Source organism: Chamaea fasciata, unplaced genomic scaffold, assembly GCF_029207755.1.
Source record: "Chamaea fasciata isolate MVZ Bird 193981 ecotype frontalis unplaced genomic scaffold, bChaFas1.0.hap1 SCAF_249, whole genome shotgun sequence".
Taxonomy (NCBI): Eukaryota; Metazoa; Chordata; class Aves; order Passeriformes; family Sylviidae; genus Chamaea; species Chamaea fasciata.
The window spans coordinates 109,046-121,367 of record NW_027094334.1 but is presented as its reverse complement, the minus strand read 5'-3'; the positions used below and the strand labels follow the sequence as shown (position 1 = coordinate 121,367).

The 12,322-nt window shown below is 46.0% G+C and overlaps 1 protein-coding gene across 2 annotated transcripts; it reads right to left on the bottom strand.

Moving 5' to 3' along the window:
- Positions 1-13: 13 nt before the first annotated feature.
- On the bottom strand, positions 14-12,281 carry LOC136305031 (U4/U6 small nuclear ribonucleoprotein Prp31-like). 2 transcript variants are annotated; one of them, XM_066208437.1, is made up of 7 exons: positions 12,214-12,281; positions 10,995-11,214; positions 9,198-9,258; positions 7,358-7,441; positions 5,535-5,632; positions 3,365-3,471; positions 14-1,090 (listed from the first exon to the last, which is right to left on the bottom strand). In XM_066208437.1, exons 2-7 carry the CDS (start codon positions 11,169-11,171, stop codon positions 442-444), a joined length of 1,176 nt encoding a protein of 391 aa, XP_066064534.1. In that variant the 5' UTR covers positions 11,172-11,214; positions 12,214-12,281; the 3' UTR covers positions 14-441. The 2 variants fall into 2 exon arrangements, with proteins under 2 accessions (XP_066064534.1, XP_066064535.1); XM_066208438.1 differs by having other exon boundaries at positions 10,995-11,196; positions 12,214-12,255.
- Positions 12,282-12,322: the final 41 nt, after the last annotated feature.

Here is a 12,322-nt window from a genome sequence, read left to right as displayed (position 1 = left end):
TTTTTGGGCCAATTTTCAGGGGGATTTCGGGGTTTTTTGTGGCGATTTTTGAGCCAATTTTTGGGGTTTTTTGTGGCGAATTTTTGGCCAATTTTCGGGGCGATTTCGGGGGTTTTTGTGGCGATTTTTGAGCCGATTCTCGCAGGAATCTGGGGGTTTTTTTCTGGGATTTCGGGTTTTTTTGTGGCGATTTTTGAGCCGATTTTCGCGGGGATTTCGGGGTTTTTTGTGGCGATTTTTGGGCCAATTTTCGGGTTTTTTGTGGCGATTTCTGGGCCGATTTTTGGCCAATTTTCGGGGTTTTTTGTGGTTATTTTTGGGCCAATTTTCGGGGTTTTTTGTGGCGATTTTTGAGCCGATTTTCGCGGAATTTGGGGGGTTTTTTGCAGGAATTTTGGGGCATTTTTGTGACAATTTTTTTGGCCGATTTTCGGGGCAATTTCAGGGGTTTTTTTGGCGATTTTTTTGGCCGATTTTCGCGGGAATTTTGGGGTTTTTTGCGAGAATTTCAGGGCTTTTTTGTGGCGATTTTTGGGCCGATTTTCGCGGGAATTTTGGGGTTTTTTTCTGGGATTTCGGGTTTTTGTGGCGATTCTTGAGCCGATTTTCGCGGGAATTTTGGGGGTTTTTTTCTGGGATTTCGGCGTTTTTCGTGGCGATTTTCGAGCCGATTTTCGCGGGAATTTTGGGGTTTTTTTTCTGGGATTTCGGCGTTTTCGTGGCGATTTTCGAGCCGATTTTCGCGGGAATTTTGGGGGGTTTTTTCTGGGATTTCGGCGTTTTTCGTGGCGATTTTCGGGCCGATTTTCGCGGGAATTTTGGGGGTTTTTTTCTGGGATTTCGGCGTTTTTCGTGGCCATTTTCGAGCCGATTTTCGCGGCGATTTCCGAGTTTTTCCGCGGGGGTTTCGGTGGCCTGACCCATGATCTTGGCGGCGGTGGAGGCGCCGAGGATGAGGGAGAGGTTGGGGGCGATGAAGGACATCCGAGACTCGACGTACTCGTAGATCCTGAGCTTGGCCCCGCTGAGCGCCAGCGCCATGTCGCACGCGTCCTCGATGCGCCCCAGCTCCTCCTCCGACAGCTGCTGCCTGCAGGCCCCGGAGGGGGACGGAAATCAGGCCGGGGGGGCGCCGAAAACCCCAAAATCCGCCCCCGAAACCCCAAAAACCACTTCGAATTTCGGTCCAGCGACCGCGAAAACCCCAAAAACTGCCCCCAAAACCCCAAAATCCGCCCCAAAACCCCAAAAACCACTTCGAATTTGGGTCCAGCGACCCCGAAAATCCAAAATCCGCCCCAAAACCCCAAAATCCGCCCCAAAACCCCAAAAACCACTTCGAATTTGGGTCCAGCGACCCGAAAATCCAAAATCCGCCCCAAAACCCCAAAATCCGCCCCCAAAACCCCAAAATCCGCCCTGAAACCCCAAAACCCACTTCGAATTCGGGTCCAGCGACCCCGAAAACCCCAAAATCCGCCCCCAAAACCCCAAAATCCGCCCCAAAACCCCAAAACCCACTTCGAATTCGGGTCCAGCGACCCGGAAAACCCCAAAAACTGCCCTGAAAACCACAAAATCTACCCCCAAAACCCCAAAAACCACTTCGAATTCGGGTCCAGCGACCGCGAAAACCCAAAATCCGCCCCGAAAACCCCAAAATCTCCCCCAAAAACCCCCAAATCTGCCCCCAAAACCCCAAAATCTCCCCCAAAAACCCCAAAATCCGCCCTGAAAACCCCAAAATCCGCCCCCAAAACCCCAAAAACCACTTCGAATTTGGGTCCAGTGACCCCGAAAACCCCAAAAATTGCCCCCAAAACCCCAAAATCCGCCCCCGAAACCCCAAAAACCACTTCGAATTCGGGTCCAGCGACCCCGAAAACCCCCAAATCCACCCGAAAACTCCAAAATCCGCCCCAAAACCCCAAAAACCACTTCGAATTTGGGTCCAGTGACCCCAAAAACCGCAAAATCCGCCCCAAAAACCCTAAAAACAGACAAAAATCAGAGCTGGGGACCCCAAAAACCCCCAAATCCGCCCCAAAAACCCCCAAATCCGCCCCAAAAACCCTAAAAACAGACAAAAATCAGAGCTGGGGACCCCAAAAACCCCCAAAATCCGCCCCAAAAACCCCCAAAATCCGCCCCGAGAACCCCAAATCCCCCCAAAATTGCCCCAAAAACCCCAAATTTCACCCCAAAAGGTCCCAAACCCCCCCAAAGACCCCAAAATCCCCAAAAATCCCCAAAAACCCCCCAAAATAACAAAGAAATAAATAAATAAATAAAAGTGGGGGAATAATGAAGAAAAACAAAAAAAAACCCAAAATAAACGGACAAAAATAAAATTAAAAATGAAACAAATGAAAACAAATAAATAAAATAAAAGAGGAAATAACGAAGAAAAAAAACCAAATTAAACAGACAAAAATAAGATTAAAAATGAAACAAATGATGACAAATAAACAAAACAAAAGTGGGGAGATTAATGAAGAAAAACAAAAAGAAACCAAAATAAGCGGACAAAAAAAAAATTAAAAATGAAACAAACGATAACAAATAAAATAAAAGTGAGAAATAAAAAAAAGGAAACAAAAGAACAAAAAAATGGGTAAAAAATAAAATTACGAATGAAGTAAATGATAACAAATAAATAAAATAAAACTGGGGCAATAATGAACGAAAACAAAAAAACCCCAAAATAAACAGACAAAAATAAAATTAAAAATGAAACAAATGAAAACAAATAAATAAAATAAAACCAGGGAAATAACAAACAAAAACAACCCAAACTAAATGGACAGAAAAAGTAAAAAATGAAACAAATGATAACAAATAAATAAAATAAAAATGTGGAAACAGTGAAGTAAAACAAAAAAAAACAAAATAAATGGACAAAAATAAAATTAAAAAATGAAACAAACGATAACAAACAAAATAAAAGTGGGGAAATAATGAAAAGAAAAAAAAGAACAAAAAAATGGGCAAAAAATAAAATTACAGATGAAACAAATGAAATCAAATAAATAAAATAAAAACGGGGAAATAATGAATGAAAACCAAAAAAACCCCAAAATAAACGGACAAAAATAAAATTAAAACTGGAATAAACGGAAACAAACAAAATAAAAACGGGGGAAAAATGAAAACCAAAAAAACCCAAAATAAACGGACAAAAATAAAATTAAAATTGGAATAAACGGAAACAAAATAAAAATGGGGAACAAATGAAAAAAAAAAACCAAAAAAGAACAAAATTAAATTTAAAAAGAAGCAAAACCTCCCCCCCCCCCGAATTCCACCCCAAAAGCCCCAAAATCGCCCAAATTGCCCCCAAAAAGGCGGAGTCAGTTGCGGCGACCCCTGCGTGGTGGAGGCGGTGACGCTGACCACCATGATGGTGGCGTTGGTCAGGATCTGCTGCACGTTCTCGTTGTTCTTGCACTTGTCCAGGGAATTGCCCAATTCCTGCGGAATCCGCCCCAAAAAAAAGAAAAGGGGAGGGAGGGAGAGAGAAAAGGTGTGACCCGGAAAAGGAAAATCCCGGAATCCCGGGGAAAAAAAAAAAAAACACAAAAAAAAAAAAACGAGGAAAAAATCCCCGAAATGGCGGCGGAAAAAAATGTCTTGAAAAATTCCCGCGGAAGGATTGTGAAATATCCCGGGGAAAAAAAAAATTCCCCTCGAAAAATCCACAAAATTCCAAAAAAAATCCCTAAAAAACACTCCAAAACCAAAAAAAAAACCAAAAAAATCCTACAAAAGAAAGAAATCCAGAAAAAAAACCACAAAATTCCAAAAAAATCCCTAAAAAACACTCCAAAACCAAAAAAAAACCCAAAAAAAATCCCCAAAATGGAACCGAAAAAAAATGTCTTTAAAAATTCCCGCGGAAGGATTCTGAAATATCCCGGGAAAGAAAGAAATCCAAAAAATAATCCACAGAATTCCAAAAAAAACCCTAAAAAACAAAACCAAAAAAAAACCCCAAAAAATCCTACAAAAGAAAGAAATCCAGAAAAAAATCCACAAAATTCCAAAAAAAACCCCTAAAAAACACTCCAAAACCAAAGAAAAACCCAAAAAAATCCCCGAAATGGCGGCGGAAAAAAATGTCTTGAAAAATTCCTGCGGAAGGATTCTGAAATATCCCAGGAAAGAAAGAAATCCAGAAAAAAATCCACAGAATTCCAAAAAAATCCCTAAAAAACACTCCAAAACCAAAGAAAAACCCAAAAAATCCTACAAAAGAAAGAAATCCAGAAAAAAATCCACAAAATTCCAAAAAAATCCCTAAAAAACACTCCAAAACCAAAAAAAAAAAAACAAAAAAATCCTACAAAAGAAAGAAATCCAGAAAAAAATCCACAAAATTAAAAAGAAACAAAAAAAAAACCCCCAAAATCCCCCAAATCCCGCCAAAAAAATCTCTCCAAAATTCTTCCAGAAAGATTCCAAAATATCCCAGAAAAAAAAAATCCCCCCCAAAAAATCCCCAAAATTAAAAAATAAATTAAAAAAACCCAAAAAAACCCCCAAAATCCCCACAAAATTCCCGCGGAAAGATTCCGAAATATCCCGGGGAAAAAAAAAATCCCCCTCGAAAAATCCACAAAATTAAAAATAAAAACAAAACAAAAAAAACCCCAAAATCCCCAAAATTCCGCCAAAAAGATTCTGAAAAATCCCACGAAAGAAAGAAATTTAAAAAAAATCCACAAAAAAAATCCCCCAAAAAATCCACGAAACAAAATTCCCCAAAAAATCCACAAAATTCCAAAAAAACCCCCAAAAAAACCCTCCAAAAACAGAACCAAAAAACCCCCCGAAAAACCCCAAATCCCATTAAAAAACCCACGAAAAACCCACAAAAAATTTCCCAAAATCCCACAAAAAAACCCCAAAAAAATCCCCACAAAAAAACCCCCAAAATCCCCAAAATCCCACAAAAAAAAACCTCAAAAAACCGTCAAAAAAATTCCCAAAATCCCACAAAAAAACCCCAAAAAATTCCCCCAAATTTGGGCCGTTTTGGGGCGTTTTTGGGGCGTTTTTGGGGCATTTTGGGGTTTTTTTGGGGCATTTTGGGGCATTTTTGGGGCATTTTGGGGCGTTTTTGGGGATTTTTGGGGCGTTTTTGGGGCATTTTGGGGCATTTTGGGGGTTTTTTGGGGCTGTTTTGGGGGCGTTTTGGGGCGTTTTTAGGGTGTTTTGGGGGCATTTTTGGGGCGTTTTTGGGGTTTTTTGGGGCATTTTGGGGCGTTTTTGGGCCGTTTTGGGGGTTTTTGGGGCATTTTGGGGCATTTTTGGGGCATTTTGGGGGGTTTTGGGGGGGTTTTGGGGGTGTTTTTGGGCCATTTTCAGGGTGTTTTGGGGGTTTTGGGGCATTTTGGGGTGTTTTTCGGGGTTTTTGGGGCGTTTTTGGGCCGTTTTGGGGGTTTTTGGGGCATTTTGGGGGTTTTTTGGGGGGTTTTGGGCCGTTTTTTGGGGTTTTTGGGGCATTTTGGGGGGTTTTGGGGGGTTTTACCCACCTTGACGGTGCGGATGTAGTCGAGGGCGTTGGGCACCAGCGACTCCAGCTCCGGGAAACGTTTGGAATATTTGTCCCGGATGAACTTGTGGATGATGTCTGAGGGGGGCGGGGGGGAAAACCCCAAATTCCCACATCAGAGCCCCAAAATGGCCCCCAAAAAACCCAAAATCCACCCAAAAAACCCCAAAATCCTCCAAAAAACCCAAAATCTACCCAAAAAACCCCCAAATCCACCCAAAAAAACCCAAAATGCTCCAAAAAAACCCAAAATCCTCTCAAAAACCCCCAAATCCACCCAAAAAAACCCAAAATCCACCCAAAAAACCCAAAATCCACCCAAAACCCCCAAAATCCTCCCAAAAAACCCCAAAATCCACCCAAAAAACCCCAAATCCACCCAAAAACCCCAAAATCCACCCAAAAAACCCCAAAATCCGCCCAAAAAAACCCCAAAATCCTCCAAAAAACGCCAAAATCTACCCAAAAAACCCCAAAATCCGCCCAAAAAACCCCAAAATCCACCCAAAAAACCCCAAAGCCACCCAAAAAAACCCAAATCCACCCAAAAACCCCCAAATCCACCCAAAAAAACCCAAAATCCACCCAAAAAACCCCGAAATCCACCCGAAAAACCCCAAAATTCACCCAAAAAACCCAAAATGCCCCCCAAAAAACCCAAAATCCACCCAAAAAAACCAAAATCCACGCAAAAAACCCAAAATCCACCCAAAAAAAAACCCCAAATCCACCCAAAAAACCCCGAAATCCACCCGAAAAACCCCAAAATTCACCCAAAAAACCCAAAATCCACCCAAAAACCCCCAAATCCACCCAAAAAACCCCCAAATCCCCCCAAAAACCCCAAAATCCCACTGGAAAAACCCCCAAATCCTCCCAAAATCCGCCCGAAAATCCCGAAATTCCCCCAAACCCACCCAAAACTGCCCCAAAATCGCCCCAAAACCCCCAAATTCCCACCGGCAAACCCCCAAATCCCCCTGAATTCCCCCAAAATCTGACACAGAATCCCCAAAAATCCCCCCAAAAAAACCCCCAAAAATCCCCCCAAAAAAACCAAAAAATCCCCCAAAAACTCCCCAAAAATTCCCCCAAAAAACCCCCCAAAAAACCCCAAAAAACCCCCAAAAATCCCATCAAAAAACCCCCCAAAAAGCCCCAAAAATCCCAAAAATCCCATCAAAAATCTGATCAAAAAACCCCAAAAATCCCCAAAAATCCCCCCAAAAAACCCCCCAAAAATCGCCAAAAATCCCCCAAAAAACCCCCCAAAAAAAACCAAAAATCCCCCAAAAAATCCCCAAAAATCCCCCAAAAAACCCCCCAAAAATCCCCAAAAATCCCCCAAAAAAACCCCCCAAAAATCGCCAAAAATCCCCCAAAAAAAACCCCAAAAAATACCAAAAAACCCCCCAAAAATCCCCCCAAAAAACCCCCCAAAAAAGCCCAAAAATCCCCAAAAAATCCCCCCAAAAAATCCCCAAAAATCCCCCAAAAAACCCCCCAAAAACCCCCAAAATCCCCAAATCCCCCCAAATCCCCCCAAAATCTGACGCAGAATCCCCCAAAAATGCCCCAAAAATCCCCCGAAAAAAAACCAAAAACCCCCCAAAAACCCCAAAAAACCCCCCAAAAACCCCAAAAATCCCCCAAAAAACCGAAAAATCCCCCCAAATCCCCCAAAATGCCCCAAAATCCCCCAAAATCCCCCAAAATGCCCCAAAATCCCCCCAAATCCCCCCAAAATCCCCCAAAATCCCCCAAAATCCCCAAATCCCCCCAAAATCCCCAAATGCGACTCACTGAGCTCGTTCTCGATCTCCACCGTCAGGTTGTTGGCGTCCACGATCACCCGGTACTCGGGGGCCGCCTCCACCGGGCCCAGAACTGCCCGGAAACGGCCAAATCCGCCCAAAATGCCCCAAAATGCCCCAAAATGCCCCAAAATGCCCCAAAATGCCCCAAAATCCGCCCAAAATCCCCCAAAATGCCCCAAAATGCCCCAAAATCCGCCCAAAATGCCCCAAAATCCACCCAAAATGCCCCAAAATCCGCCCAAAATGCCCCAAAATGCCCCAAAATCCGACCAAAATCCCCCAAAATGCCCCAAAATGCCCCAAAATGCCCCAAAATGCCCCAAAATCCGCCCAAAATGCCCCAAAATCCGCCCAAAATGCCCCAAAATGCCCCAAAATCCGACCAAAATCCCCCAAAATGCCCCAAAATCCGCCCAAAATGCCCCAAAATGCCCCAAAATCCGACCAAAATCCCCCAAAATCCCCCAAAATCCGACCAAAATTCTCCAAAATTCCCCAAAATCTGACCAAAATCCCCCAAAATCCCCCAAAATCCGACCAAAATCCCCCAAATCCATACAAAATTCCCCAAAATCCGCCCAAAATCCCCCAAAATCCGCCCAAAATTCCCCAAAATCCCCCAAAATCCACCCAAAATTCCCCAAAATCCGCCCAAAATCCGAGCAAAATTCCCCAAAATCCGCCCAAAATTCCCCAAAATCCGCCCAAAATGCCCCAAAATCCCCCAAAATCCCCCAAAATCCCCCAAAATGCCCCAAAATCCACCCAAAATCCCCCAAAATCCGACCAAAATTCTCCAAAATTCCCCAAAATCCGACCAAAATCCCCCAAAATCCGACCAAAATTCCCCAAAATCGCCCAAAATCCACCCAAAATTCCCCAAAATCGCCCAAAATCCGACCAAAATTCCCCAAAATGCCCCAAAATCCCCCAAAATCTGCCCAAAATGCCCCAAAATCCGACCAAAATTCCCCAAAATCTGCCCAAAATTCCCAAAAATCCGCCCAAAATTCCCCAAAATGCCCCAAAATCCCCCAAAATTCCCCCAAATCCGCCCAAAATTCCCCAAATTTCCACCTGGAACCCCAAATTCACCCAAAATTCCCCAAAATCCGCCCAAAATCTCCCCAAATCCACCCAGATTTCCCCAAAATTCCCTAAAATTCCCCCAAACCCGGGGATTTGGGGAATTTGGGGGGATTTGGGGGATTTGGGAGATTTTGGGGATTTTTGGGGATTTTGGGGATTTTTGGGGATTTTTGGGGATTTGGGGGATTTGGGCATTTTGGGGGGATTTGGAGGATTTTGGCGATTTTTGGGATTTTGGGGACTTTGGGGATTTCGGGGATTTGGGGGATTTTTTGGGGATTTGGGGGATTTTGGGGATTTTTGGGATTTTTGGGGATTTTGGGGATTTTTGGGATTTTTGGGATTTTGGGGGATTTTTTGGGGATTTGGGGGGATTTTTGGGATTTTGGGGATTTCAGGGATTTTGGGGATTTTGGGATTTTTGGGATTTCGGGGATTTTTGGGGATTTTTGGGATTTTGGGGATTTCGGGGATTTTGGGGGATTTTGGGGATTTTTGGGATTTCGGGGATTTTGGGGATTTTTGGGATTTTGGGGATTTTTGGGATTTTGGGGATTTTTGGGGATTTTGGGGATTTTGGGGATTTTGGGGATTTCGGGGATTTCGGGGATTTTTGGGGATTTTTTGGGGATTTCAGGGATTTTTAGGATTTTGGGATTTTTGGGGATTTTTTGGGGATTTCGGGAATTTTTGGGATTTTGGGGATTTGGGGGATTTTTTGGGGATTTGGGGGTCACCTTCGGCGGCCTTGGGCTGTTTCCCGATGTATTCCTCGATCTTCTGCATGATCTCGGCAAACTGGGGGGAAAAACCCAAATTTTGGGGGTTTGGGGGGAATTTGGGAGTTTGGGGGGGTTGGGGCAGATTTGGGGATTTTTGGGGGAGTTTTGGGGTTTTGGGATGAATTTGGAGATTTTGGGGGTGGATTTGGGGGGTTTTGGGGGGAATTTGGGAGTTTTGGGGTTTTTGGGATGGATTTAGGGATTTTTTGGGGCTTTTTGGACATTTTTGGGGTGATTTGGGGACATTTTTGGGGACATTTTTGGGGTGATTTGGGGACATTTTTGGGGACATTTTTGGGGCGATTTCGGGACATTTTTGGGGTGACTTTGGGACATTTTTGGGGACATTTTTGGGGTGACTTTGGGACATTTTTGGGGTGATTTCGGGACATTTTTGGGGTGATTTCGGGACATTTTTGGGGACATTTTTGGGGCGATTTCGGGACATTTTTGGGGACATTTTTGGGGCGATTTCGGGACATTTTTGGGGTGATTTCGGGACATTTTTGGGGACATTTTTGGGGCGATTTCGGGACATTTTTGGGGTGATTCGGGGACATTTTTGGGGACATTTTTGGGGTGATTTCGGGACATTTTTGGCGTGATTTTGGGACACTTTTGGGGACATTTTTGGGGCGATTTTGGGACATTTTTGGGGTGATTTTGGGACATTTCTGGGGACATTTTTGGGGCGATTTCGGGACATTTTTGGGGTGATTCGGGGACATTTTTGGGGACATTTTTGGGGTGATTTCGGGACATTTTTGGCGTGATTTTGGGACACTTTTGGGGACATTTTTGGGGCGATTTCGGGACTTTTTGGGGTGATTTCGGGACATTTTTGGGGACATTTTTGGGGCGATTTCGGGACATTTTTGGGGCGATTTCGGGACATTTTTGGGGACATTTTTGGGGCGATTTTGGGACATTTTTGGGGTGATTCGGGGACATTTTTGGGGACATTTTTGGGGTGATTTCGGGACATTTTTGGCATGATTTTGGGACACTTTTGGGGACATTTTTGGGGCGATTTTGGGACATTTTTGGGGACATTTTTGGGGCGATTTCGGGATATTTTTGGGGCGATTTCGGGACATTTTTGGGGACATTTTTGGGGCGATTTCGGGACATTTTTGGGGCGATTTCGGGACATTTTTGGTGACATTTTTGGGGTGATTTCGGGACATTTTTGGTGACATTTTTGGGGTGATTTGGGGACATTTTTGGGGCGATTTGGGGACATTTTTGGGGACATTTTTGGGGTGATTTCGGGACATTTTTGGGGCGATTTGGGGACATTTTTGGGGACATTTTTGGGGTGATTTGGGGACATTTTTGGGGTGATTTCGGGACATTTTTGGGGACATTTTTGGGGCAATTTCGGGACATTTTTGGGGTGATTTGGGGACATTTTTGGGGACATTTTTGGGGTGATTTCGGGACATTTTTGGGGACATTTTTGGGGCGATTTCGGGACATTTTTGGGGTGATTTGGGGACATTTTCGGGGACATTTTTGGGGCGATTTCGGGACATTTTTGGGGCGATTTCGGGACATTTTTGGGGTGATTTCGGGACATTTTCGGGGCGATTTGGGGACATTTTCGGGGACATTTTTGGGGCGATTTCGGGACATTTTTGGGGACATTTTTGGGGCGATTTCAGGACACTTTTGGGGTGATTTCAGGACATTTCTGGGGCAATTTTGGGCCATTTTGGGGCCATTCCGGGGTCGCTCGGGCGCCTCCCTCACCGCCTTGGAGCCCCAGAGTTTGGCGATGCTCCGGACGGACTCGGCGGCCTCGGGCGGCTCCGGCTCCTCGCGAACGTCCTCGATGGGCGGCCCCTCCCCCCCCTCGGAGCCTTCGGCCTCCTCCTCCTCCCCCGCCGCCTCCTCCAGGTCGGCCAGCAGCTCGTCGGCCAGAGACATGGCTGTACTGGGAGCACTGGGAGCACTGGGAGCACTGGGAGCACTGGGAGGGGGGAAATAGGGACCAGAGTCACCTCCCAGTTCAATGAAACCCCAAACTGGGAGCACTGGGAGCACTGGGAGCACTGGGAGGGGGGAAATAGGGACCAGAGTCACCTCCCAGTTCAATAAACTCCCAAACTGGGAGCACTGGGAGCACTGGGAGGGGGAAATAGGGACCAGAGTCACCTCCCAGTTCAATCAAACCCCAAACTGGGAGCACTGGGAGCACTGGGAGGGGGAAAATAGGGACCAGAGTCACCTCCCAGTTCAATCAAACCCCAAACTGGGAGCACTGGGAGCACTGGGAGCACTGGGAGCACTGGGAGAGGGGAAATAGGGACCAGAGTCACCTCCCAGTTCAATGAAACCCCAAACTGGGAGCACTGGGAGCACTGGGAGAGGGGAAAATAGGGACCAGAGTCACCTCCCAGTTCAATCAAACCCCAAACTGGGAGCACTGGGAGCACTGGGAGGGGGGAAATAGGGACCAGAGTCACCTCCCAGTTCAATCAAACCCCAAACTGGGAGCACTGGGAGCACTGGGAGGGGGAAAATAGGGACCAGAGTCACCTCCCAGTTCAATCAAACCCCAAACTGGGAGCACTGGGAGCACTGGGAGGGGGAAAATAGGGACCAGAGTCACCTCCCAGTTCAATCAAACCCCAAACTGGGAGCACTGGGAGCACTGGGAGAGGGAAAATAGGGACCAGAGTCACCTCCCAGTTCAATCAAACCCCAAACTGGGAGCACTGGGAGCACTGGGAGGGGGAAAATAGGGACCAGAGTCACCTCCCAGTTCAATCAAACCCCAAACTGGGAGCACTGGGAGCACTGGGAGGGGGAAAATAGGGACCAGAGTCACCTCCCAGTTCAATCAAACCCCAAACTGGGAGCACTGGGAGAAGCCCCGAGCCCTCCCCGCCCCCTCGGGCCCCTCCCCCCATCCCCAAATTTCCCGAAATTCCCCCCATTTCCCGCCAAATTTTCCCCGCTCCGCTACCTCCCGCTCCCGCCGGGCCCGTCGCCGCCGCGATGACGTCACGGCGAGGCGCGCCGGCCAAACGCGTCACTTCCGCGCCGGCCGCCGGCGCCGTGACGTCATCGCCGCG

Excerpts from the sequence above, each read along its gene's own strand:
- LOC136305031 (XM_066208437.1), bottom strand. The coding sequence starts at position 11,171 with ATGTCTCTGGCCGACGAGCTGCTGGCCGACCTGGAGGAGGCGGCGGGG. Across the intron at positions 9,259-10,994 it reads AACTCTGGGGCTCCAAGGCG|TTTGCCGAGATCATGCAGAA; the intron begins GTGAGGGAGGCG and ends TTTTCCCCCCAG. Across the intron at positions 1,091-3,364 it reads ACCGCCTCCACCACGCAGGG|GCAGCAGCTGTCGGAGGAGG; the intron begins GTCGCCGCAACT and ends CGGGGCCTGCAG.